The sequence below is a fragment of the Protopterus annectens genome, chromosome 10.part0, assembly GCF_019279795.1.
Source record: "Protopterus annectens isolate FY-2018-M chromosome 10.part0, PAN1.0, whole genome shotgun sequence".
Lineage (NCBI taxonomy): Eukaryota > Metazoa > Chordata > Ceratodontiformes > Protopteridae > Protopterus > Protopterus annectens.
Genome location: NC_056744.1, coordinates 1074655997 through 1074683248, shown reverse-complemented (window position 1 = coordinate 1074683248; position 27252 = coordinate 1074655997). Strand labels below are relative to the sequence as shown.

Here is a 27252-nt window from a genome sequence, read left to right as displayed (position 1 = left end):
ATGTGCCTCCCCGACATTATGATGGTAAACCCTGTAGATCATGTCATTTCAGGCTGACAGATAGTGGATTCCCTTAGTGACACCAGAAGCTCAGCCAATTATTGAAGTCAGTCATTTTCTGTTTGCATTGAGACATCATCCAAGATGAAGGTAAAATGCTACTTAAGGCTAGGGACATACTTGCGTGAGATACTAGTCCAAGATCTCAGACATGTCTCTGTTCATATAGTCCAGAGAGGTACATCTCAAGTTGTTCACACCAACATGGACTATACCAGAGTCATAACAGTTGTGCCTTTAGAATTCACTTTCTCTAATATTAGATTGTCTGATATTAGAGCATTAATTCAAACAGGAACTGAACCTCTTTGCAAAATAACTTTTGAGACATTTGCACTAGTAGAAGAATTTAAATTTGTTAATGAAAGTGAAAGGAAAAGTACCCTATCCCCCCTGGAAGGGCAGTGTTTACCAAAATGTAAAGGTACAATTATAAATATTACAATTTAGAATGTCTGAAATAGAAAAACATGAGTTTAAAATGTTTTTCTAAGCTTATGTCAGGATATGCATGATATTAAAGTTATTGACAGAAAGATATGGACTCGGAAATGGTGAATTTGTGTAATTTTAAAAACAGAAGATAAGTTGCAACACGTGCCTTATTGGGGTTCTTGATTACACTGGATTTTGTTATAGTTCTGTTATAGCAGTTCAGTGGTGCAACAGGTAGCACACTCACCTTTGGTGCAGAAATCTGGAGTTCTATTCCCATTCCAGGTAGATCAGTTGCTGACTCTGCAGTACAGATTTCAATTTTTTTTAATATGGATCAGTTTTTGTATAACCTCATCATTGTTATTCTTCCATAACTGTCCCAACTCTTTTTTTTTTTTCCACATCCATAATCTAATTTTTTTTGTAATATATCTGCCAAAATCCATTTCCCATTAAACAAAATGTCTTGCAGCCTTTTATTACAAATAACCCGCATTGTAAAAAGTAATCTACCCTTCTCATACATTCTTTCTTCTTGTTCATAAAGTATCCATATATAATGATATACATATTTTTGTCATTAATATTCTCAAAATTTTTTTCTTCACAGAAATTTTTTCATAGTTTCAACTCTTTTACACTAAGTAAACACACACTTTCAACTTTTTTTTTAAAATATGGCATATTCCCCTTTACTTGTAACTTATTTATTACCAGTCTCCATAGGAAATCATGACTCTCTACTATCTTGGTATACCACTTTAATGGCTTTAATCACTTCTGGCAGATTTTTCCCATGAATTTACATAATAATGTGATGAAACAATATTATGTATACCATGTCCTTCTACCTCTGTATCTTCATTTTTTATTTCCCATGTTAGTATTTTTTTCTTGATAATTTTTAATTTCTTTATTTACCTATTTTTTTTTGTCTTTTTCTCACTATCAATTTCTTATTCTTATCCTTTATCTATTATAAGTTTAAATAAGTAGAATTAATAACTGTATGTAGTACCACATTCCTCTTTCATCTTCACTCCTATACATTGCATCTGTTTTGCTAGGTTTAATCTTGAACCCCATATAAAAGAAAACACCAACTGCACAATTTCCTTATCATATTTATTTGGGATGATATGAACATTTCACCTATGTGCTATTTTCCTATTAGTACAGAAATCACGAAATAAACCTTTTACTTGAATGCCAATCTGTATGTCCTCCACAGAAGACCCGTATCTTTCATTTCTTTTTTCAAACTCTCCCATTGTATCATGACTACATAATTTTCCCCAGATTTTACTACTAGCAAAAGGCACTTCATTCATTGAAAAACACACATACACAGTTTTCACCACATCAGCCCAACCCTTGCTTTTATCATTATTCAAGGTCATTCCCATTTCCTTTAAACATCTATTAAAAAAACACACTTCCTTCATCCATATTTTGTTCCATCAAATATCATCTTCCTACATCAAAACTACTGGAATCACCAGCTTCTTTTGCATCTCATATCTAGCGTATTTCATTTTATGAGCTACTTCACTCACTACCGCGTTCATTACCAGTAAAAACAATATTCCACTCATGGGAAACCCTTATCTTATCACACATTTTTCTTTACTCAGCCACCCATTCACTAACACTCTATTATTTAAATATCTGGACATACATACTCTCCAAATTGTGTTACCTATTCCATAGTTTTCCATAAGATCCCACAAAGCATCAAGTCCTGCAGTATCAGATGCCATGCTAATATCACCTACTATGTTTCACACCATCCCTTTTACTTATGTTATCATTGACAATTCCTCTCATAAACAAGAATGATTCTTAGCATCACTTCCCTTTTATGCCATATATCCTTTCTTCCTAATATCCCTCATCCTCCCTTCCATTCTCCTCTGTATTATACAGTCTGTGTTATATAGTGTGATGGGTCTCAAATTTTTATTTCATTCTTCTCATCTTTCTTTCATATAAATTTTAATATCCCACTACATAACTCTTCATAAACTAACCCTCGCTTCAACATGTCATATGTGTTAGGTGAATACTAGGCTAGCTGTCCTAAAGGACCATATTAAGCCTAGACAGTAGCTTGTAGTCAGAATCAGATGCTGTACCTTGTATCTATAAGATGAAGACCTTAACCATTATGCCAAACCCAGTCATTAATTCAGCACATTTACAAAGTACTCTTTTTGTCAATCCATTAATTTCTTGTACATTCCATGCCCTATACCAAGTGGGCCTGATAATTGAATCAACATTTACTTTCCTAAGTACTTCATCCAATTCACTACTAGTAATTTCTTTTTCAAATTCTTCTTAACTCATTATGGATTTTTGTTTTTTTACTTTCCATTCTCTTTTATTTTCCTTCTTTTTTTTTTTTATTCTTATTCACATTTTCCACATCCTGTACTGCAGTACTCATAATTTACTCGTGTTCTTTTTACCTCTCTGTTTATATTTCTAATTTCCCTCATAATACTAAGGTCTTCCATTATTATTTTACCCATATATGCAGATACGTCCTCCCTTCTCCCTTGTAAATAATATCTCTGCCTTTAAACATTAATGTCTCAATTTTTTTAATTTGTTTTATATATTTCTTTTTCCATATCATAATGCTCTTTTTGTATTATTCTCTAAATTCTCTCATGCATTTCTATGCATTTCCCATATTTCACTTTCTCTTCCTTTCTTACATTATCCTGCCATCGGGGGAAAAAAGCACTTTTTATATTGCTTTTTAAATTCAGTCGACCATTCAGACCAGTTTTATAGAAGTCCTGCATTGTAATATGATCTCCTATAACTGCAATACTTCCTCCTCTGAATTTCATCTTATAATTTCTCATTTATTCTTTTTAATGCTTTTCCTATTTTAATGTACTCCCTTTTATGCCATTACCTCCATCCATCTTGCTAAATGATCTGAAAAAACTTGTCACGACTGTATCACCATCTGCTACCTCGAAACTTTCCAATAATACAAAGTCAGTTTCAGATCCATGTGTCCTCCTCCTTTATGGTCATTGACTTTTGTTCATATTTGCTGGATTACTGAAGTCATCGACAGTCCTAATTAGCTAGCTGCTAATAAAATGTCTGTTTCCGTATGTTATGAAGGCTAAAGTTGTGGCACCAAAGTGGTTGCACCTGGGTGTGCTGGTGGAGCCTGCTGTCACCGCTATGATTGTATGAATTTTATTTCCTGTGAAATGCACCTTATGATTTTATCACTTTTAATCTGTCTGGAATGGTTATTACTTGGACAATAAGGTTGTTTGCTGACAATGGCTTGTAGTCCTGAAATTAATCTTATTTTGTCGCTTTATTTCCTTGGAGATTGTTTTTTTTTTTTTATGTGGTAGGTGAACTGAGTTATGTTGCTATGATTATTAGTTCTCACCCAGCATCTCAGTGAAGTTCACTGTTTTTATTTTATTTATTTATTTATTTTATTTTATTTTACATTTGTTAACCGGGATGGTCCGACTGGATACATGTCCTTTTTCAGCGGAGGCCCGGGGAGAAAAGCTCCAACAGAGTTACATTGATAATTAGGTACAGTAAATGAGCTGAAAGAACTCAACAAAAACATAGGCTATTTACATACAAGTACAAGACTGCCATTACTATTTCTGAGATTACTACAAATGTAACATTAATAACATATTAGCAAGGACAGTAGGCAGTATAATGACATAGAGTTAGACAGGATACATATTTCTTTATCACAGTATACAAAGTACTTATCATCTTAGCTAGTTGTTTATGTTTTAGTTAATGGCACAGAGCTAGTCTGGGTTTGAGCAAGGACATAGCCAGTGTGACTTGAAGTGGAGTTTTAGACTATTTTGAATTGACTTAGAGAAGTTGTAAGCGTGATGTTATTTGGGAGAGAGTTCCATATTTTACCAGTGGTGTTGGCAAATAGCGCGTCACCACCTAGGTTGAGAGATTTAGTTGTTTGGACAAGGAGTCTGTTTGCTGGGCGAAGGCAGCTTAGATTGGAGTAGGGAGTCATTAAGTTTTTTACTGCTGGGGTATTCTCAGGTTGTTTAAGGATTTTGAAGGCCTCTATGAGTTGGGACTGGTGAAGAAGGTGTGGGAATTCTATCCATCCAAGCTTTTTCAGGTTAGTACAGTGGTGTGTTCTGTAGGGTAGGCCTGTAACGAACCTGGCAATGTGATTATAGCAGGATGACAGCTTGGCCAGATCAGATTTGTTAAGGTGAGTGAGGACAGGAGAGGCATATAGTAGGGTAGAGAGAAGGTGTGAACGGGCTGTGGCTGCCCTGGCATTCGGGGTAAGGAAGGCTTTAATTCTATATAGGGTCCCAAGTTTCTTGTTGACTGACTTAATGGCTTGGTTGATATGTATATCAAATCTGAGTTTATTGTCAATGTTTACTCCTAATAGCTTTGTGTAGGTGTCTGGGGAGATGATGGTCCCATTATTGGATTTTATAGTGAAGTTTTCAATCTGAGATCTATTGGTTGGGTAGAAGAGAAGTAACTTGGTTTTGTTTGGATTTAAGATCAGGAGATGGTTGGCAAGCCAGTTTTCGACTTTGGTGAAGCTATGTTGGGTGGTAGTTAGTAGATTTGCAAGAGAGGCATTGGAACATATTATAGTCGAGTCATCTGCATATTGAATGCAGGTGGCTTCAGGGATGACTGTTTGGATGTCGTTTATGAAGACTGAAAAGAGGAGAGGTCCTAATATGGAACCTTGAGGAACTCCTATGGTATTTGGTAGTAGGCAGGAGAGCTTGTTTTGCCACATTACTGCTTGTTGTCTCCCAGTGAGGTAAGTTTGAAACCAGTCAAGGGCTGGAGTATCTAGATACAGGGTTTTTAAAGTATATAGAAGTAACTGATGGTTTACCATATCGAAGGCTTTCGATAGGTCCAGGAAGAGAGCGGAAGATATTTTTTTATTATTCCGGTTAAGATTAATGTTTTCAGTAAAAGAGAGGAGGGCAGTGGTTTTTGGAAGAATCAGAGAAAGTGCTGTCTTTTCTGGCTGTCGAAATAACCCAGTCATACACAGGCCATGAAGACAAGGATGAATTAATCCTCTACTTTTATTATGAATACCTTGTACAGCTGTATTGCACTAAATACATGCCTTGGCAAACAGTGTAAGTATTTGCTCCTATAAAAGAGGTACAGGGAACTCGACATAAGGACAACTGCCCTTTTTCTCTTTGAGTCAGTGTATATCTGTAACTTCACTTATGGGATTTGAGACTGAGAAACTTTTAGTCTTGCACTTTTTTTTATAACTGTATAATTATCATGCTTGTTGAACTATTAAAAGTGACACTAAACTGATGGCTGCTAAAATCATTACTTTAGTTATTAACATTTTGCACCTTGCTTTCATTCTTTTTTAACCTTGACAATGAACACGAAGTTTGAGAAGTTCAAATTTGTATTTTTTATTCTGTAAACAGTTCATTTTATAATCTAGCTTAATAAAACTAAAATTAAAAACTATTTTGTTTTTGTCCACCAAGGCAATGAAGTTTGAATTAATGCAGAAAAGAGCACAGTCCTGCCCCACTGTAAGTATATATTTATCTTTATTGCATTTGGGTGGCCATTGAGGATTTGCAGACACATGCAGATCACATTTAGTGGAGTGAACCCAGTATTCAAAAATCTTGAGCTGCTGTTGCATAACAAGAATCCAAATTATGAAGTCTTAACATGACCCAAAGAATTGAGATCTAATGAAGAATTATCTGGTGCTTGGTTCTACCTGAAATGATGGCAGCCTTATTTCTGAGACTGTCATGAGCAAAGATTTTAATTGCTAGACTTGCATCATCATATACAGGGGGAATTTGCCAACTTCTTTCCTTTTTGCTGTTTTTGACAAAAATTAAGCTCATATGGTCTGAGTTATTCAAATGGCATGTTGTCCTAGCTGTGTTTTTTCTTCTTCTCCATTAACTTTATCTCGTATGAAGTGCCATTTTCAAGAAGATCATTCCTACTGACATACTGTGCCTGACACCCAGCCCTAACCTAACACCATTGGTAATATCTCAGTAAAGCCACTTATCAGAGGCTAACAAATGTGCTTGAAACTCTTCCTTATGGATTTATTTAATGTTTTGTTAACCAGATAGATTGTCTAGTCACAAAATCCTTTTCGGCCATATCCTAGGCCAAAGGCAGAGGCATGTGTTTGTCTGTCTAGATGTATTTGAAAAAGACTTGATGCACAGTTATGGTCAATCAGAAATGTTCATAAAGTTATATTAGTTTACAGGGGCTCCCTATTGAAATGGCAGAACTTGAAATGCAGAGTGCCGACAAGACAAAAGAAAATCCAAAAGTAAAGGAATAGAACAAATTTACTCTTCTCCTTAAAACCTCTTTTTGCTGGGGGGGGGGTTTGATGCTTATATATACCAACTTTGAGATCTCCATACCTTGGAGAAAAGAGAGTGTATATAAGCCGGTTCTTTCAGCCATTCAGTCTCCGCAATTTCAAATTGTTATTTACAATTGGAGAAAATAGGGCAGTGATAAGAGGACATGAATAATCAGTTGGGAACACCTGAGTAGTTCTTTGCATGTTTTCACACATTGAAAAACTAAACCAGGTTAGTTTAATATAGTTACATCAGTAGTTTCATGGGATTAAAAATTAATAGTGGATGATGTTTTTCATTAGTATTTACTTCAATTATGATTAATTAAAGAAAATGTTTTGGGCTTAAAGCAATGTACCACTCAACATACTGAAAAAGGGAGAAGGCGAAGCAGAGAACAGGGTATGATGGAAAGTCCAGCAGATGAGTGGTAAAACACAAATGTGGTGGTAGACAAAGAAGTGGAGAGGGATGTGAAGTGTATTATTTATGAAATATTGGAGCAGTGAGAAAAGAAGTCGAGAAAAATATGGTTTATTGGGGATGGGCATCAAAACAGGGAGAAAGGGATAAGTTATTAAGGAACATTGTGAGACTTTTCTTTGCCAATGGTCTTTCATTGCACCTAGCTGTGAAAGGAGGCCTTTGCAATGTTGTGTTGTGAAGCTTGAATAATTTTTTGTGGAGGAAGGAGGAGTTGTTAGGGGTCAAAAAGTTGAGTAGAACGGCTTGTAGAGGGTGAAGGCATATAGGAAGGTGGCTTTCTCAGTAACATTCATAAGTCCTCTGACCGGTCATTTTAATGAACTGACTAATGTATTACTCGTTTTCCAGATGAGGGCAGTATTGTGAAAATTCCCAAAGGGTATTGGGGTAAGAAGTATTCAAGGAGGGGGTTAAGCATGCATTTTGCGATGAAATATCTTGATAGTAGAGAGAGAGGTGACTGATGAATTTACAGAAGTTTTTAAGCCTTGTATTGATTTGATAAGGTTGAATATGTTGAGACGAGAGTTGCGAAGTCCCCTTACCAAACTTAGTAAAGCATAGTAACCCTGACGTGTAACTTACATTAAAAAAGCCCTTCCCATAACACTTCTCACTCCTCACATAAATTTCAGCTGAAAATGCGGTATATCCAATAAGGAAATTTTCTTCATTTGTTGTACTGTGTGGTGCTTTGTTTTGTTGTCACTGTAATAAATGGATGATTTTTTTTGTGTTGATCCTGAAACCGTTCAGTCTTTCATAATATATGGAGATTATGGATCTCTACTGAAATGCATAAGTATTGAATCACGGTTGATCAATGCCGGCACCAATTCAAAAGCAAAATGAGCAGGAAAAAAAAAAAGACTGAAAAAGACCCCAGACTGTTTCCTTTTGCAATAATACAACAAAATCCCTACTACCACATTCAGACCAAATTTGTCTTAAACTGCAACAATGTTACTGAAATGTTTTTTCTGTGATAAGGTGCCAAGTTAGAGGCGGAGACTGGAAAAGAGGAAGTATGCATTAATGTAATGTGTAGTATTCTTATATCCCTAACAACATATTTTCTCCACTGTTAAATGTCAACCTCTACTACTCCACTGCTTCAACTCTAAAAACAAACCACACTGGTAGAAAACTAAACAGGAAACTGAGAGGACTAATTATGTCCAACAAGGTCAATTACAAGGTCACAATAGCGTCAGAAGCTAAACTCAACCTCAAGACCTACTATAGATATGTCCAAAACGTCAAAGGCAGCACACATCAGTGTCCTGAACTGGTAGTCAGTGATGCAACCTTCACTGAGCAGAACAACATAGTGAATTTTGCTGACTGATAAATTCAACTTATACCTCACCCATCCACTCCCCTCCCTACCTCCCCCCATGAAATACCTACTAACATAACTCCCCCAACTAGTGCTTGCTAAGGCTAAAAACACAGCCTTGATGGACTCTGACAGTACCTCCTAAATAGTTTGAAACATGACCTATCAGGACCAGTTGAGTCACTTTTCAACTGTAGCCTCAAAACAGGCTTTGCACTACGAGAACGGAGAACTGCAACGGTATCCCACTTCACAAGGGTGGATCATCAACTGACCCTAGAAACTATAGACCTATTAGTCTAACAAGTGTAATATACAAGGTCATGCAATGAATTATGATGGAAAGGATCAACAAAGACATGGGCAACATTCAGACACTGGACCTAACCAAGTTTGGCGTTGTCAAGGGAAGGTCATACCTATTTAACCTGTTGCACTTTAACCTGGTCACCAAGATGCATACAACCTACATGGACCTCACTGAGGTATTTGATACCATACCCCACTCTGGTATGGTTGAGAAACTTGCCAAATTGGCCATACACCCCTGCGTAATTCTTTGGATTGCCAGCTGGCTCACATACAGGACTCAGGAAGTCAGGACTTTGTGATACCATCTCCACTAAGAGACCAGTCACCAGCAGGGTACCTCAGAGCTTCATGCTGGGACTGCTTCTGTTTGACATCTACTTCTCGGAGGTAAAGGCTAATGTCAAGGGACTTTGGCTGACCAAGTTCACAGATGCCTGCAAATTGGAAACTGTCACAGATTCTCCCCATGACACAAACATCTTACAAGAAGGTCTAACACAGACAAATTACTGGTGCCAAAGTTATGTATTAAAACTCGGTACCAAGAAATGCATTATTGTGCATTTTGGGAAAACTGCTACCCAGGATAATTACTCCATTTTTACAAAACCCCTAAGATTTGACCCAGTATTTAGGGATCTCTTAAAATATATAGACAGTAATCTAGCCTTTAACTAGCATGTGACCAGTGTAGTAAGAAAATCATTTTATGTCACCCACCGTATAAGTAAGGGCATGGCATCCAGTTCCAAGGGAGTCTTAGTGCCACTTTATTTGGCCCTTATCAGACACATCATTGAGTATAATGCCCCCTTTGGCATGTACCTAACTAGACATGTGCAATAGTTGGAGCTCCCACAAAGGTTCCTTACCAGGAGAATCCAGTGTATAAGTGCAGTGTCCTATAGAAATTACCTTAAGACCCTATGTCTATACGCTGTCTACTACAGGTTACTGAGAGGCACTCTATGCATAGCATACATGGTATCCTCGGATCCATCTCTGATGGATCTTTTGCACATTCTTAAAACGGACAGCATCAGAACAGCTAGATCCAAAGATTTAAATTTTTCTTGTGACATAGGTAAGACATGTTGGCAAGACAGGTATGTCTCTGAGGATTCTCATGCTCTGGAACAGGCTCCCCATCCTTGTCCATCCATAACCCTATTTAAGCGTGGCCTTGACCAATGAATGGGAAGTTAGAAAATCACCCTGGGTCTGTCCGCCATGTCTCTGATAGACAGAGGCAGACAGTAGTGCCCAAACTAATGTAGCCCCCCACATAACCTCTAGAACCTTCCTAACATACCCCCTCCTAATAAGCACCTGTGGTACATAGGGACACAATTGGGTTGGATTGCATGGCTAAGCTTATAAAGGCCCTGGTGGTTGTTAGCCTAGTATATACCTGTAAACCTATGGTTCCACCTGGGTGGCGGTGCTTTGTCATTGTATAATATTGCACATTATTGTTTATAGTTTTTGCTTAACACCATTACCATTGTCTTGTTTGTATTGTATCATCTTCTCATGAAGCCTTATTTGATATGAATCATTGCCTCAGACTTTACTTGATCGTATCAATATTCTACCAATGCATAGTCCTGTTCTTAGTTGCATTTAGCTGTTAATGTCATGTACACAGCTTTGAGAATCTGCCCATTGTATCATAGGCTGTTTTTTAATTTCCCCAAGTCTTTTGGGTTTCTAATACCATGATAGGAATGGACCACTTTCCTAAGTCAAAGTATGATTAAAGTTCACAAAATTAGTATTGTTTCGGTCTCTGATGTTAGCCAGAAGTGCTCTTTGCAGCACCCGCAATGTGCATGACTCCTGCAATTTGTATGGAGTTACATGTATTGGTACCATATCCAAGTATGATTATAATTTTTTTTTATGAGACCCATTGCTCCTACTACTGCTGGAACTGTTGGGGTATCTTTCTTCCACAGTGCCCTCGTTTCTGCTTGCAAATCCTGGTATGTTATGAATTTGTGTCTCTCTATACGCAATTTCAGTGCTCATTGCTACCTTTGTCTTCTTTTCATGGAATGCTATATTTGGTTTTCACTTGTCTATTTTTTGAACTGTTGGTAGTGGATAATCCCATGTGATATAAGCTGCATCATTTTAAATAATGCTTTGTGGTTCATGTTTCCATTGTTTTTCAGCTACTTCAGTATTATAATGTTTGTGCAAAACCCAGTGCAACAGTCTTGCCACGTATTATGCCTTTCAGTGTACAGTCATCTGCCATTAGTATATCACAACCAGCAACAAGACGCGATTGTTTCCAATTCTGTTTTACAAAACTTACATTTATGTGTTTCTCCCACATGTTCAATGGACTTTGTAAACCAGCGTGTATATAGTCCACTGTCTTGGGCTGCCAATATTAAGCTTTCAACTTTTGGTTAAAATTCATCTCTCCTTAACCATTCCTGCATTTGATCCTGATCAACATGAGGTTGTTCCAAGAATTTTCTATACTCGCAACTATATGTATGCATTTTCCACATTTCTTGCCCTCTCATCTGGTCCTTCACCTTATGTTTTTTTTTTTGGCACATTCAGTTGCTGCCTGATTTTATCTACTTGTCTGATTTTCATTCATTGGCGCCAGTATGATTCTGCTAAACTAAGCAGGAAAGTCATCTTGCTTACTGTCCTCATGTTTCAAAACTTTCACTGTGTTTGGGTCTTGTGAGATCAGCAAATATGTATGCAGTCCCACGAATGACAATCTATACATGTAATCAATTTTGAGGCGGCCCATACTCTTGGTATGCACTGATTTTTAGAAATCATTTGATGAGCATGAAGCTTCCTTCTTGTTTTCCTGTCCTTTTAGCGCCAGTCATTCACTTCAAAACTGTAAGTTAGTACAGGAAGAGCAAATTGGTTTATAGCTTGGGCTTTGTTCCAGGAAAAAAAAAATCATCTGCTTTTACTGTACTTGTGTTTCTTCCTACTTTATTTTGCTTTTGCGTCATCTTAAAAGTACTCAATTGTATTTATTACTGCTTGGTGTAACTCATTCTAAGCCTTTTAGTTTCAACACTTGGGCTTCAGACCAGTTGTTTTACATTAGGAAGGTTTGTGGCCTGCACTGTGGTGGCAGGACAGGTAGCTTTCATCCTTCTAAGTTGGGAACTGCTGATTGAGAGCTCAGTGTCTGTTATTCCTAAAGTGTATTAGTTCTGGTTTATGCACTTGGGCTTCAGGCCAGTTATTTTACATTAAGAAGGTTCGTGGTCTGCAATCTTGTGGGAGGAGAGGCTGGACTCTGCCCTTCTGAGCTGGGAATTTCTGGTTAAAGGTTTATGGTGCCTGCATATTTGAACTGTTTCTTACTGAAATTGGTACACCTTGTTTGCTGTAGCATAGACTAGATCCAGGCCTGCTGAATCTAGCTTTGTTTGTATGCTTGTTATTTCCCTGGAACGCTAATTCCACCTAAAACGCGGCTTCTCATGGCTTCTGTGGATCCCTAGTGATATCTGCATTGCTTACTGTACTTATTTCCTTGTTTCACTTGAAAGAAAGTTACTTGTTGTTTTTGCATTTAAGTTACCTGTAACACATTGCACTTAAGTTACCTGGCACTTGCTCACTAAAGCAATTATATAAGTCAGCACTAAAAATTAAAAGCACTACACCCTCACTCCCCATTGGCCCTTGTTTTCAATTAGAAAGGAATTCCCAATACTATTCTAGCATGTCCAAAGGTCAGTTGTCAATCTCCTCTCCGGTCCACCTGGTGAACCTGGGAATCTTGAGGCAATGTTACAACTGCCTCTCCTCCTCCCAACAAATTCCAACACATGTGAGAGATGCAACCATATAGCCAAACTGGAGGCTAAGCTCTCTCAACTCAGTACTGGCATAACCAGTCAGGAGGAGAAGGAAACCACACTCACTACAATTCCAGTCTGACATAGACCTACCACGACAGCAAACCAAACACATAATCACACAAAAACATACTCGGAGGCTCTAAATAAAGATCTGCCTAAGCAGCAGAGACCTCCAAAGCAGACACCCAAGCAACCGCTACCCCAAAACAAAACACGTGCAACACATATCTCACAAAGACAGTGTGCCGAACAGTCACAGCCCTTAAGGCTAAACAACACACCTGATACACTTGTAATAGGTGACTCTATCGTCAGGCACACTGACATCCCGCTCACCAGGCTGAACAAGGAAAAGATCACGGTGAGCAGCCTGTCGGGCGCTAGGATCCACCACATAACACAAGCACTCAGGTCACTCCAAGGCAAGTACAAATATGACTCAGTCGTTGTCCATGCTGGTGTGAATGACCTGAGACGTACCTCCCTGGACTACATGAAAAGAGACATAGAGGAGCTCTCTGAGCATGTAACCCAGGCCGGTATGACCTTGACCTTGAGTAGCTTCTTACCCTCACCAAGAATGATGCCACAATATGAAGACAAGATGATCAATTTCAACAATTGGCTTAAGTACTGGTGTCATTCAAAGGGGATCCAGTGCCTGTCAGCCTGGGATGATATGCTCGACAAGCCACGATGCTTCGCTAGGGATGGCTTGCACCTGTCACCCCTGGGCTTTCGGATATTGGCAAAGGCTCTTGCTACCCCCATAGTGCCTTTTTTAGTCAAGGCTCAAAAGACAAACCCACCTCCATAGGTATCACAAGGGATAAGAAACTAAGAGTAATGCTACTCAACGCCAGAAGTCTAAACCTCAAGATGCACGCACTTGAAACTCTCCTTAGCATGGAGAACATCGATATCTGTGCAGTAAAAGAAACCTGGTTCAGGGCTCCCGAGAGCACCCCAGCACTACCAGGTTATACCTCATACCATGCTTTTCTGCCCCAAAACTTGACCGAACCACAAAAGGAGGGGGAGTATCGAAATTCATCAAAGATACCCACACCTCCAGGTTGGTGGCAAAGCACAAAGCATCAGAGACTATCCATGTGCAATTAACAGTGGGTAAAACTGCCTTCCAGTTTATAGCCTGCTACAGACCACCCTCCCAAACCCAGGAACCCCACTCGGCCTTCCTGAGAACACTGGAAAATATGAAGGTCTCTCCAAACACCATTATATTGGCCGAATTCAACTACCCAAACATAGACTGGGAGCATTACTCTAGCTCCAACACCCTAGCCCAAAGGTTCCTAGAATTCATAAACTCAAATGCTCTGGAACAACTTGTTACCACTCCCACAAGAGGGGAAAACATACTGGACCTGATCATCACCAACATGGGGACTCTATGCTCCAGACCAGAAGTGTATCCCTCACTGGTAAGATCAGACCATAAACTGATCTCACTGGATAGTCACATCCCGACCCCACCCCCTGCCCAGAAAACCACAGTGAAAAACTTCTCTAAAGCAAATTTCACACTCCTCAAAACCGAGGTGGAATCATTCAAAGTCCCCGGGCCTGTGGAAAATACGGCCCAGACCGCAGAATAACACATTCTATGAATACCTTCAGGAATGCATGGATCATGCAATCCCAAATAAAACCAAGACCCAATCCTCCGAAGGCAGACTTTCTGTCTGGTGGACCCCAGCCATAAACAAACTATACAATAGAAGGAGGAAGCTACTACACGATAGAGCAAAATCCCAAAAAGGGAAGGCATCTGATCAGTATTAGCAAAAAACTAAGGGCACTCATAAAATCGTCTAAGGCCAGCTTCGAGAGAAAAATTGCACAGGACACTAAGGATAATCACAAGGCTTTCTTTAGTTATGTTAGGAACCTGGGTGGGAATTCCCAGATATGCTCAGAATTAGTCCAAAATGACAAAAAATACACCAAACCCACAGACACTGCCAACATCCTAGCTGATAGGTTCAGCGCAAACTCCCCCCCCACCAAAAGGGCAAATATCTATCCCAGCAGAGTGCTGCCCCCCTGACATCTCAGATGCTCAGGTAAGAGCCGCCCTCTCCAAAGCAAAAAACACAGCATCAATGGGACCAGGCGGTGTCCCGGGCAGCGTCCTACATGAACTCCAAGAAGAGCTAAACCCAAACATAAAACTACTGTTCAATCTCAGCCTTACTACAGGATATGTACCCAAAGAGTGGCGTACAGCAACAGTGGTCCCTCTTCACAAAGGTGGTGCCTCAACGGACCCTGGAAACTGTTGCCCCATAAGCCTGACTAGCTTGGTCTGCAAAGCTATGGAAAGGATCATCATGGACCTCATAAATAAAGATATTGGGGACCTACAGACACTGGATCCTACCCAGTTCGGCTTTGTTAAGGGCAGATCCTGCCTCTTAAACCTGGTCGACTTCTTTGAAACAGTCACCAAGGCCATTGTCGAAGGAAGGTGGTCCACACAGCCTACCTGGACCTGCAAAGCCTTGATACAATACCCCACTCGGGCATTATAGATAAGATCACCAGCTTAAATATAAACCCCTATGTCACTAGATGGGTTGCAAACTGGCTCAAGGACAGAACCCACATGGTTAGAATTGCTGGAGCCATGTCAGACTCCAAACCAGTTACAAGTGGCGTCCCACAAGGCTCAGTCCTGGGACCTCTCTTGTTCGGTATATATTTCTCGGAGGTACAGGCCAAGACAGAAGGACTCTGGCTGACCAAGTTCGCAGATGACTGCAAACTGGGCGCCATAATCGACTCTCCGGCCGACACAAGCATCCTCCAAAAGGGCCTCATAGAAACAGACAACTGGTGCCAGAGCCATGGCCTCAAGCTAAGCGTAAAAGTGTATAGTCATCCCCTTTGGTAAAAACAAAGTGCCCACAAATTACTACATAGGTGGTAATCCATTAAGTACAGAAGAAGTAATTAGGGACCTGGGGACCCAAGTTGATAGCAATCTCTCATTTGACAACCACGTGGCCAAAGTGGTTAGAAAAACATTTTATATAGCCCACCTAATCATGAAGGGTTTCACATCTAGATTAGGGGAAGTCATCGTGCCTCTTTACTCATCCCTCATCAGGCCCATAATCGAGTACAATGCCCCTTTTGGGATGTACCTTACCAAACACCTGCAGCAACTGGAAAGACCCCAAAAGTACCTCACCAAGAGGATCAAAGGGCTCAAACAGATGCCATATGCTGCCCGGTTAAAGAAACTCCAGCTCTACTCAGTGGCATACCGCCTGCTCAGAGGCGACTTGTGCCTGACGTATAAAGCCATGTCCAACCCGGAATTAAGGGACATGCTGCACCTCAAAAAATCCAAATCCCATCGAGTTACATGCTCGAGAGACTTGAACCTCAGCACTGAAATAAATAGGACATGCTGGAGGGCCAGATTCATAACCCAGAGGCTCCTTTCACTCTGGAATAAAATCCCAGTCCAGGTTAGGCAGAGTCCCTCATTGACTCTCTTTAAGAGGAATCTTGATGAGTGGATGGGAGATCGTAGGTTTACCCCGGGTATCACTTCTGTGTCACGGTTGGACAGAGGAACAGTATACTAACCTCGAAAAAGGGCATAGCAAAATTAATTTAAAATGGGTGGCGAAAGCCAAACATACTCTGGCTAGGCTTATAAATGCCCTAGGGCAGATAGCCTAGTATGAACCTATATCAACACTGTTTTCAGTATTAATTTAAGTCTTGTAAAATATTCGTTATTACATTTTATTTGCATTTATTCATGTTTTATTGTTGATGCTTTTTTCAGTTCCCAAATTTTTGTACCTCAGTCTTGCTCAAATTCTTTTATATCACATTCTTGTCTCAAACTGGTGTTTTCTTGGTTCTGCAGCTTTCCTGCTTTAAATTTTACTTTTGCACATTTGTCAAGATTAAATGACATTCTTATATCATCTGAAGAATTTTGACCACTTGCAGTTGTGCTTTCAGTTCCTCATCTGATGACATGTACAGTTTTAAGTCATCTACAAAAAGAAGATGAGAAGTCTTTACACTGTTTTTTTCTGGGAGCCAAATTGTAGCCATGACCTAATATGTTAAGTACACAACTTAATGGGTTAAGGGCAAGACAAAATAACAGCAGTGGCAGAGAGTCGCCCTGAAATGTCCCCCTTTGAAATTTTATCCATGGAATAATAATTTGAACTTTATCTTGGCTTAACTGCAGAGTGGTTTGCCACTGTTTTATGGTCACCTTAATATTATCAATCAGTATAGGATATATCTTTTACATTTTTAAGCACTCTTTTATCCATGAATGTGAGATAGTCAGATGCTATTTTATAATCTGTCCATGGCATACTTAGATTCTTCCCCTTTTTAAATTTCACCATTATGATTTGATTTAACGATAAATGATCCTTTGTTCCATATGACTTTCTTTTATTACCCTTTTGTTATATTGCCATGATTGGGTTTTCTTCTAAATGACTATAAACTCTGTCTCCATCAATTCCATTTGATAAATCGTCGGAAGGTAAGTTACTGATCTACAGTTTTTTAGAATAGCTTGCAGGTTTACTCTTAAGTAGGAGTATTATTTTTCCTATTGTTAACCAGGCTGGTGACTGGTCAGGGTGCACATAGTTGTTACTCATGGCAAAATCTTCATGTAAAGATGTTAATACTGCATCTGGGTCTGTGGTTTTCCATTTAGGACCTTTTCTTAACTTTGCATCAGTCTCTCTGGCTGTTATTTCATCCCATTTCATGTCCTGTATATTTGAATTTCTTATTCTTTCTTTTACTACTTCTATCCATTTAGCATTTTTATGTTCCACATGGTCTTCATAAATATTTCTCCAAAATGTATCTGTTCTTTTTTGGTGGTGTTTCAGTTCCTTTTGCCTTGTTTCCCAATTCTCTGTAAAAATTTTTGGGTCATCAGTAAATTACTTATTTTGTAGTTTTCCTTTGTATTTATGTGCATATCTTCTAAGTTTTTCTGCCTGTGCTGATATTTTTAGTTTAGCATTTGTGATAGTGCATGATATATCCTGATCTGTTCTGATACTGCATGTTGCTTTTATCATGTCCATCTTTCTGAGTATATTTTTTTCTAACAGCAACACTTCTTGTCTTAATTGCTTTATAGTTTTCTCTCTTCAGTACTTCCATTATGGCATTTGATTTCTCCCCTTCCTATTCCTAACTACCCTGTGTTTTTCTGGTAAGAATTTCTGTATTATTAATTTAGTTGCACAGTAATAGATCGTATTTAGGTTCATAGGTTCATCGATGTGTACTAGGCTAATAGCCCTGGAGCCTTTACAAGCCTAGCCCATAGGATTACCCTGGCATCGTGCCACCCAACCTTAGTTCCTAGTGCCTCTGTTGAGTAAAGCCACTGGAGTGATCCCTGGGGTGAATTTTCTATTTCCCATCCACTCATCAAGATTTCTCTTGAAGAGGGCCAGCGAGTTGCTCTGCTTGACATGTATGGAGAGCATGGGCAGTCTCTGGGTTATGAACCTGTCTCTCCAGTATGTTCTTTTGATTGTGGTAGTGAGGCTGAGGTCTCCGGAGCGTGTGGTGCGGAGGGATTGAGATTTCTTTAGATGTAGCATTTCTAACAGAGCTGGGTCAGACATGGCTTTGTAAGTCAAGCAGAGATCACCTCCAAGTAGGCGATATGAGACAGAGAATAGTAGTTTTTTTAGTCTGTCCATATAGGCCAAGTGTTTAAGGCCTAGGATCCTCTTTGTGAGATACTTTAGCGGCCTCTCCAGTTGTTGCAGGTGTCTAGTGAGGTACATGCCAAATGGGGCGTTGTACTCAATGATTGGCCTAATGAGGAAAGAGTAGAGGGAGACAATGACCTCTTTCTTCCTGGATGCAAAACCCTTAGTAAAGAGATGTGCCACATAGAAGGACGTTCTGATCACAGTGGCAATGTGGTGATCAAAAGAGAGGTTGCTGTCAACCTGTGTTCCCAGATCTCTTATAATGCCTTCTGTGTTCAGTGGACTACCATCAGTGTGGTAATTCAAGGGAACCAGGTTTTTCCCAAAGGGGATGAAGGCACATTTTTTGGCATTGAGCTTAAGGCCATGGTTCTGACAGTAGTCGTTGGTCTCATTGAGGCCTTTCTGTAGGATGTCAGCATCACTTGGGGAGTTAATAATAGCTCCCAACTTGCAACATCTGCGAACTTTCTCAGCCAGAGTCCCTTCGTGTTGGCCTGGACTTCATAGAAGTAGATACCAAACAGGAGAGGAGCCAGGACCGAACCCTGTGGGACTCCACTCGTGACTGGTCGTCAGTCTGACTTGGAGTCAGCTCCTTTCACACTGTGTGTTCTATCTGTGAGCCAGTTTGCAACCCACCTAGTGATATAGGAGTTGCTGCCTAGCTTAGTAAGTTTTTCTATGATTCCTGAGTGGGGAATGGTATCAAAGGCCTTGGCCAGATCAAGGCAGGCTGTATGAACCACCTTACCTTCATCCACAGCTCCGGTGACTGACTCAAAGAAGTCAACCAAGTTGAGCAGGCATGATCTACCCTTCACAAAACCAAACTGTGTTGGATCCAGAGTTTGGAGATTCCCTATATCCTTGTTTGTTATGATGATGCGTTCCATAGCTTTACATATCCGACTCTTCAGGCTAATGGGACAATAGTTCCCGGGGTCTGTAGTTGCTCCTCCTTTGTGGAGCCGGATGACTGTAGCAGTGCGCCATTCAGTGGGGACAAAGCCTGAGGTGAGGCTGTGATTGAACAGGTGAGGTGCCAGTTCACTCTGTAGTTCATGTAGAACACAGCCAGGGATACTGTCAGGTCCCATAGAATTCTTGGCCTTGGACAGTGCTGTTTTAACCTGTGCAGCACTAATACTGGGTGCCTGGCAATCCACAGGTATTATGATTGGTCCTTTGGGGTGGTCAAGTTAGCAATATCTGTTGGCTCGCTATAGGATATACCATTGTGTAGTAGCTCAGAGCAAATCTGGGTATTGCCATGGAGATTCTTCACATAACTATAGAAGGCCTTGTGGTTGTCTTTACTATCTGCTGCAATTCTGTTTTCATAGCTAGCTTTAGAGGATTTGATGAGGAATCTCAACCTTTTGCTGAGGCTGATAAGGGAGTCTTTCCAGTCTTGAGACTTCACCTTATTCCGCATCAGTTTCCTCCTTCTGTTGTAGAGTTTGTTTATGGCAGGGGACCACCAGATTGGGTTCCTTTTTTTTGAGGAGAGCGTCTTAGTTCTGTTGGGTATGACGAGATCCATGCATTTGTGTACGTGTTTGTACAGTGCATTGGTGTAAGATATGGCAGTCATGCAACTATTCTCCATTTGCATGGGTGCCGTGAAGTTAGCCACCTGTTTTTAGGAGCCCAAAGTTAACTTTGGAGAAGTTTTTCATGGTGGTTATCTTTGTTGGGGGGGGGTGGATTTCCAAGGTGATTAGCTTGTGATCGGATTTAACCAGGGAGGAGTTTACTATTGGTGTGGAGCAACGGTCACCCTTGTTAGTAATGACCAGGTCAAGGATGTTACTACCTCTAGTGGGGTTAAGAACGAGTTGGTCAAGGGCATTGGAATTAATGAATTCCAGAAAGCTTTGGGCAAGTGTATTGGTACATGAGTCATTTTCCCAGTTAATGGAGGGGTAGTTGAAGTCTCCCAGTATGAGAGTGTTAGGTTAGGCCCTAATATTCTCCAGGGTGCTTAGGAGTGTGGAGTGTGAATCTTTGGACATGGCTGGGGACCTATAGCAGGCTACGACCTGAATCGCTGTCTTACCCAATGTTAGTTGAACCCGAAGTATGTCAGATGCATTATGTTGGGCTACCAGTGTGGAGGTGTGTGCATCCTTTATGAGTATGGAGACACCACCGCCTTTGGAGCTTTGGTCCAAGTTCTGGGGCCGAAAGGTGTGGAATGAGTTGTAGCCTGGTAGTGCAGGAGTGCTTTCTGCTACCTTGAACCAGGTCTCTGTTACAGTACAAATGTCAATTTTCTCCATTTTAAGGAGTATTTCGAGGGAGTGCATTTTGAGATTTAGACTTCTAGCATTGAGCAGCATGATTCTCAAATTGCATTTGTTTGTAGCTGTTACGGTGGTAATTTGGTCTTTGAATTTCTGTGGACAGTCCTTATTACTGCGTTCATTTGTTTTATCAGAATTCTAACTTGTGGGGTTTTATTGACTTTCTGTACTCTGTTTCTTTCATTGATGTTAATGTATCTGTCCATTTTTATTAAATTAAGCATCTCTTCTCCAAGATAATTTTTTCTGACCTGAGGGCATAATCTTTGTTCTCCATTTCATGCAGGCATGCTATAGAAAGTTCCAGAGCATCTTCCTGTGCCACATTCTCTTCAGTTTCATCCTGTCATCCATTGCTCTTTCATATGGAAGCTCACTGGCCTATCACACCACAACATTGACTGCATCAGAGTTGCCACAGTTTCCTGTTCTTTCTCTTACTGGGACACTCCAGCTGAACGTTTGTACTGATTTCTTATGAAAGGCTCCAAAGTGTCTTCATATGGCAACTGATAAGTTGTTTCCCGCTCCACTGGTTTCTCCTTAATTTTGGGATCCATTGCTCTATCCTGCTGTGATTTTATCCGAGTTAGTCTTTTTACACTAAATCCTTCACTTTGCAGTTAATTTATAACCTCAGATCTGAAGTAGAGACTTCATTTGTCTGCAACTTTTGGGATACGGATCCGATCTCAGATCCGAGCCAGCAACTTCTATCACAGCATAGATCCGAGTTCCTAGCTCCTCCCCTTACCCATAATCCCCTGCCTACCCTCAGATCTAGTTTGCCGCTCTTCAAGCAACAGCTAGATTCCAGAGCTCTTGGCGATTTTGTGAGAAAAAAGTTTTCTTTCTTCTTTTCTGATTGAGTGATTGTGTGTGCGTGTTAGGTTTACCCTTAATGCTAAAACTTATTATTTTTAGCTTACTCAACTTAAATTTTAATTTAAATTTTTCCTCCCTCCCCGCTGGTCGTAGCGTGTGTGTCTTGAGTGTAGGGGCCTAGTGAGTGTGCTTTAGTTTAGTTATGTCGGAGGCCCCTAAAGCCATTTTTTCGAAATGCACCGAGTGTGGTCACAAGCTTTCACCGGCTGATGGCCACACTCGGTGCATTAGGTGCCTTGGGGTGGAACACCTCTCTTCGGGTTGCACAATTTGCACGGCGTTCAACCCCAGGGCACTTAAGGATCGGAGGTCGAAGGTGGTTCTGGCGGGCCTTTTACCCCCAGACTCTGCTTCGGCCTCGGTCTCGTGACCGCTACCCCGGTGGCGGTCACTCCTGCCTCCCTTCCTCCGACTGGGACTCAACCTCCCGCTTGGCTCCGAGGATAGGGAGTCCAGGAAAGAAGCAGAGGAGAAGCACCTTAAGCGGCGGGCCGAGGACTCTTCATTGGCCCCGCCCGCCAAGAGGGCTTCTCCGTCCAGGTCTTCTCGGTCTCCTCCTCCTCGGATCCGATCCCCTTGTTTCTCCCCGGGACCGGAGGAGGAGGTGACCCGTTCACCGTCGAGGTCATCGAGGCGGCACTCCAGGTCTGCCTCGGTGGCCTCTTCGAGGTCCACCTTTAGCATGTCAGATGCGGACATGGACCGGATGATGAGGAGATTCATCCAGGCCCAGATGCAGATGGGAGTGCTCTTGCCCCCCCGCCCTCTGGGGAGGAGCTCGACCCCTTTTTTCGCCCCTATTGCTCCTTCTCCGACCCGCATTCCTGGGTCAGAGCGCTTGGAGCCGAGCCACGTTGGATCCGGGGGTGGGTCGGAGCCGACTGTGCTAGGCACGTCGGCTCCGACGGCTCCCTCGAGTTTGTCGGATCCGACCTCTCGGAGCCGTGGGCCGAGCTTCAGATCTGAGGGATTCGGTGTGCTTTCGGCTCCGTCCCGGTCAGAGCACACTGGTCCCTCGGATCCAACGTTCTCGGCGCCGGGTCCGATCCCCGCTTCAGATCCAAGTGGGACTCGGGTCTCAGATCCGTCAGAGAGTGGCTCCCCCTCGGCTTTCACTGCAGTGGAGAGGGCACTGTCGAGTGCTTCCAGGCCTCCGGTCCTAGCTTCGGCTCCCTCCCGCACTCCTTCTCATCTGGTCCTGGCTCCCCTCATCCGGACCTTGGGGCAGCCTGCCTCAGCGCCTCTAGGAGTTCCATTGGAACAAGATACAGTCCGTGAGGACTCCTCGGACAGCCCCCTCGAGGAGGTTCCTCACAAGGCAAAGTGCAAGAGGAGGCACATAGACTCCCCTGAGAGTCTCACCGAAGATACGGACTTAGATGAATGGGAAGGCTCCCCTAGGTCACCCCCCGAGGATGTCTCCTTCGGAGACATCATGGAAATGCTCAAAATCAGGGGTGGGTGGTCTGCCCCCAATGCTTCCTCTGATGAGTCTGTATTCCTTGAGGCGTTTGAGGCAGGACCATCTACCTCTTGGGTGTCCCCTCCACCCGACCCCTTGGTGGATCTCATATCCACTAGGGCTTGGAAGGAACCGGACACCATAGAGCCAATCCCCAAGTGCCCGGACAAAATTTTGAGCCCCCCCTGCAGAGAGATCACACTGGAGCAGAGGTCCCCCTGTGGATGCCATGTTGGTGGCTGCAGCCACCAAGAAAGAGTTGGCTCAGGAGAGCCCCACGGTTCATCCTCCAAGCAAGGAGTCTCGCGCGATGGACCGTCTTGGGAAGTGGGCCTTCAGTTCAGTGACCTTCTCTATGAGGGCCTTGAACTACATGGCACACATTATTCTGATGCAGCGGGATCTAATTAAGGAATACGCTGCTTCCCCACCAGGGTCCATGTCGGAGGGAGACAAGGATCTGTACTCCTCCCGAATGGCCACCCTCCGCTCTATTTCTAACACCTCTATGCGGCTGTTGTCTCATACTATGGAGGGAGCCGCTAGAGCAGGCGGAGTCGGGCTTGTCATGAGGAGACAGGCATGGCTCCGTCACTGTGACTTCTCGGAACCCTTTAAGGCATCATTCGCGAATGCCCCTTTTGATGGTTCCGCACTGTTCGGCAAAACCATTCGCGACACTCTTGTCCAAAGCGAGAAAGATGGGAAGACTTTGTCTGCCATCGGAGTCCGCTTCTCTGAGCCCCAGAGGTCTTTTTCCAAGAACCAAAAGGGTCAGAAGAAGATGTGGTTCCGAAAATCGCATCAATCCCAGTCTGCTCAGGACAACCAGTCCTCTCGTGGCAGAGGAGGACAGGGAGGACGCCGCCCCAGAGGCAGAGGGGGTCCCTGGAATTTTGGGTCCAGAGAACCGTTCTCTGAGAGGCCCACGCAGAACCCCTGAGGGGTTACCCAGCTGCTCCACTCTGGAGGCAGTCGGGGGGCATTTTTCGAGGCACCTAGCAATGTGGGAGTCCATAACAATGGATCGCTGGGTGCTTCGTATTGTATCCAGAGGTTACCAAATCCCTTTATCGTAACCCCCAGAATCAGAAGCCTCCCCGACGTACCACCCAGTCAGAGGGAGGTGGCTGCTGCAGAAATTCAGCAGCTTCTGCAAAAAAGAGCCATCCAGTCTGTCCCCCCAGATCAAATCGGATCAGGGTTTTACTCCAGGTTCTTTCTGGTGCCAAAAAAGATGGGGGACTTGAGGTCCATCCTCGACCTCTCTCTCCTAAACCTGGCGGTACCCAAAGAAAAGTTCCGAATGGTCACGTTGCAATCCGTCCTCCCCTTATTGCGGGAGGACGACTGGATGTGCTCCATAGACCTCAAGGATGCATACTATCACATTCTAGTGGACAGGCGTTCCAGGAGGTTTCTCCGCTTCCGGCTGGGAGCCAGTCACTTTCAATTCAGGGCCCTCCCCTTCGGCCTCACCTCAGCCCTCAGGGTGTTCACAAAAGTCCTAGCGATAATAGCGGCCCACCTGAGACTCCAGGGAATTCAGGTCTTTCCATACCTGGACGACTGGCTCCTTACGGCCCCAACAAGGCATTTACTTTGTTCATGCAGGGATTATTTCCTCAGTTCGGCTCCACTATTAGGATTAACCATCAACATGACCAAATCCTCTCTGATCCCTATACAGGTGTTGGATTTTATAGGGGCGAGACTGGATTCCAGACAGATGCTTGCGTTCTTGACTCCAGATTGGCTTCGGAACCTGATGTTGCACGTGCAGGCCATCCTTCAACTGCAAACTCCTTCGGCGGAATTGGTCCTGATGGTTTTAGGATCTATGGCGGCTGCAATCCCTCTGCTGACATTGGCCCGGTTGAACATGAGGGTCTTGCAGTGGACCCTCCAGGTACAATGGTCCCTGTCTTGCAACCCCCTGTCTCATCCCATTTCCTTAAGCAAGGTTTGCAGAAGGTCGCTCGTGTGGTGGCTCCAGTCTCCCAATCTCCACACGGGACGTCCCTTTTCACTACCACCGCCAGTCGACACAGTGACCATGGACGCTTCTCGCCTGGGGTGGGGGGGGGGCATTTTTCAGGCAGGACAGTCCAAGGCACGTGGAACTACGTAGAGACCTCTTTGCATATCAATGTCCTAGAGATGAGGGCGGTGCTTTTGACGTTGCAGGCACTACACAACTCTCTTCCGGTAGGGACGATTGCAGTACAGACAGACAACATGTCAGTCGTCTGGTACATCAACAAACAGGGGGGAACCAGGTCTTACCCCCTTTGCCGCGAGGCCATGAGAGTGTGGGAATGGGCGAGTTCCACCAACCGCTTTCTCATAGGAAAGCACATTCCGGGACGGTCCAACATTCTAGCGGACAGGCTCAGTCATACTATCCTGACTCCTTACGAATGGTCTCTCAACCCTCGAGTTGCAGAGCAAGTATTTGCCCGATGGGGGCAACCTTGTTGCAATCTTTTTGCCTCTCCTTCAAACACCAAATGTAACGATTACTTCACTCTGATCCCCCCTCCAGGGGAGTCCCCGAGAGACTCTCTAGTTCATGCTTGGCCTCCCCGTCTGCTTTATGCTTACCCTCCTCTTCCCCTGATGTTGAAATTATTGCAGAAAGCCAGGCAGTTGGGGAGCAAGATGATCCTCATTGCCCCATTCTGACCTCGTCAGATGTGGTTCCCTTAACTATGGTCTCACCTAGTGTATCCACCATGGATTCTGGATCCCCTCCTGGATCTCATTTCTCACCCTCTCAATCTTCCGACTCCGAACCTGGTCAACCTCAGGCTGACGGCTTGGTTGCTCCAGTTCCACTCCTCATAAGGACTCCCGGGATCTCATCATCTGTCAAAGCCATTCTTGTAGCAGCTCACAAGCCTTCCACCAGGAGGGTTTATCGGAGTAAGTGGAAACGCTTCACCATTTGGGCAGAACACCGTCGTTTAGACCCTTTTACAGCCCCGATAGCGTCGGTTCTAGATTTTCTAACCTCTCTCTTTCACCAGGGGGCTAGTTCTTCCACAGTCAAGGTACAACTTGCAGCAATCTCATACTATCACGTGGGGCAAGAGTCTGACCCTCTTATCACTTCCAAACTGTGTAAGACCTTCCTCAAGGGTACCTTCCTCCTTAGGCCTCCAGTCAGAGAGGTGGTACCTCCATGGGATTTATCCCTAGTCTTACAGGCCTTGACTGGTCCCCCTTTTGAACCGGCGGCCACGGTTGATCTCAAATTTCTCTCTTGGAAGACAGCCTTTTTGGTGGCCATAACTTCAGCCAAAAGAGTATTGGAATTGCAAGCTCTTTGTGTCAAACCACCATATTTGGTCTTTCACCCGGATAGGGTTTACCTCAGGATCAATCCGTCCTTCCTACCTAAAGTATCTTCAGAAGCGAACATCAATCAATCTATCAATCTTCCAGTGTTTTTCCCCAGCTTTCAAAACAAATGAGAGTACAAGCTGCATTCCTTAGACGTACACAGACAACTACGTTTTTATATTCATAGAACTGCTGATCATAGGCAATCCGATCAGTTGTTTATCTCCTTTGCCAAAAGTAATTTCGGAAAGCCAGTTTCTAAAGTTTCTCTCTCTCTATGGATCTCTAGTTGTATTCTCTTAGCATATCAGAGCTCGGGAAGGCCTGCACCTCAAGGAGTCCATGCTCATTCTACTAGGGCCGTTGCCACATCTGCGGCCTTTCAAGCTAGGGTTCCACTGGATGACATTTGTTCCGCAGCCACTTGGGTTTCATCTCACACCTTTATCAGCCACTATAAAATAGATGTTGTCTCCCGAGGTAGGGCGTCCTTTGGCTCTGTGGTGCTCCGGAATATCCTTCCATGAAGGCCACCCAAGATTTAGGTAGCTGGGGACTCTGTCCCAAAGGTTGCTGAC

The 27252-nt window shown here is 42.7% G+C and overlaps 1 protein-coding gene across 3 annotated transcripts in view; it reads left to right on the top strand.

The window, feature by feature from the left end:
- ATPAF1 (ATP synthase mitochondrial F1 complex assembly factor 1) overlaps positions 1 to 27252 on the top strand; it is a 683947-nt gene that overhangs the window by 267309 nt on the left and 389386 nt on the right. For all 3 annotated transcript variants that reach the window (XM_044085819.1, XM_044085820.1, XM_044085818.1), the window contains one exon: positions 6045 to 6092. In XM_044085819.1, the coding sequence (XP_043941754.1) occupies positions 6045 to 6092 (48 nt within the window). The remainder of the gene's footprint in view (positions 1 to 6044; positions 6093 to 27252) is intronic.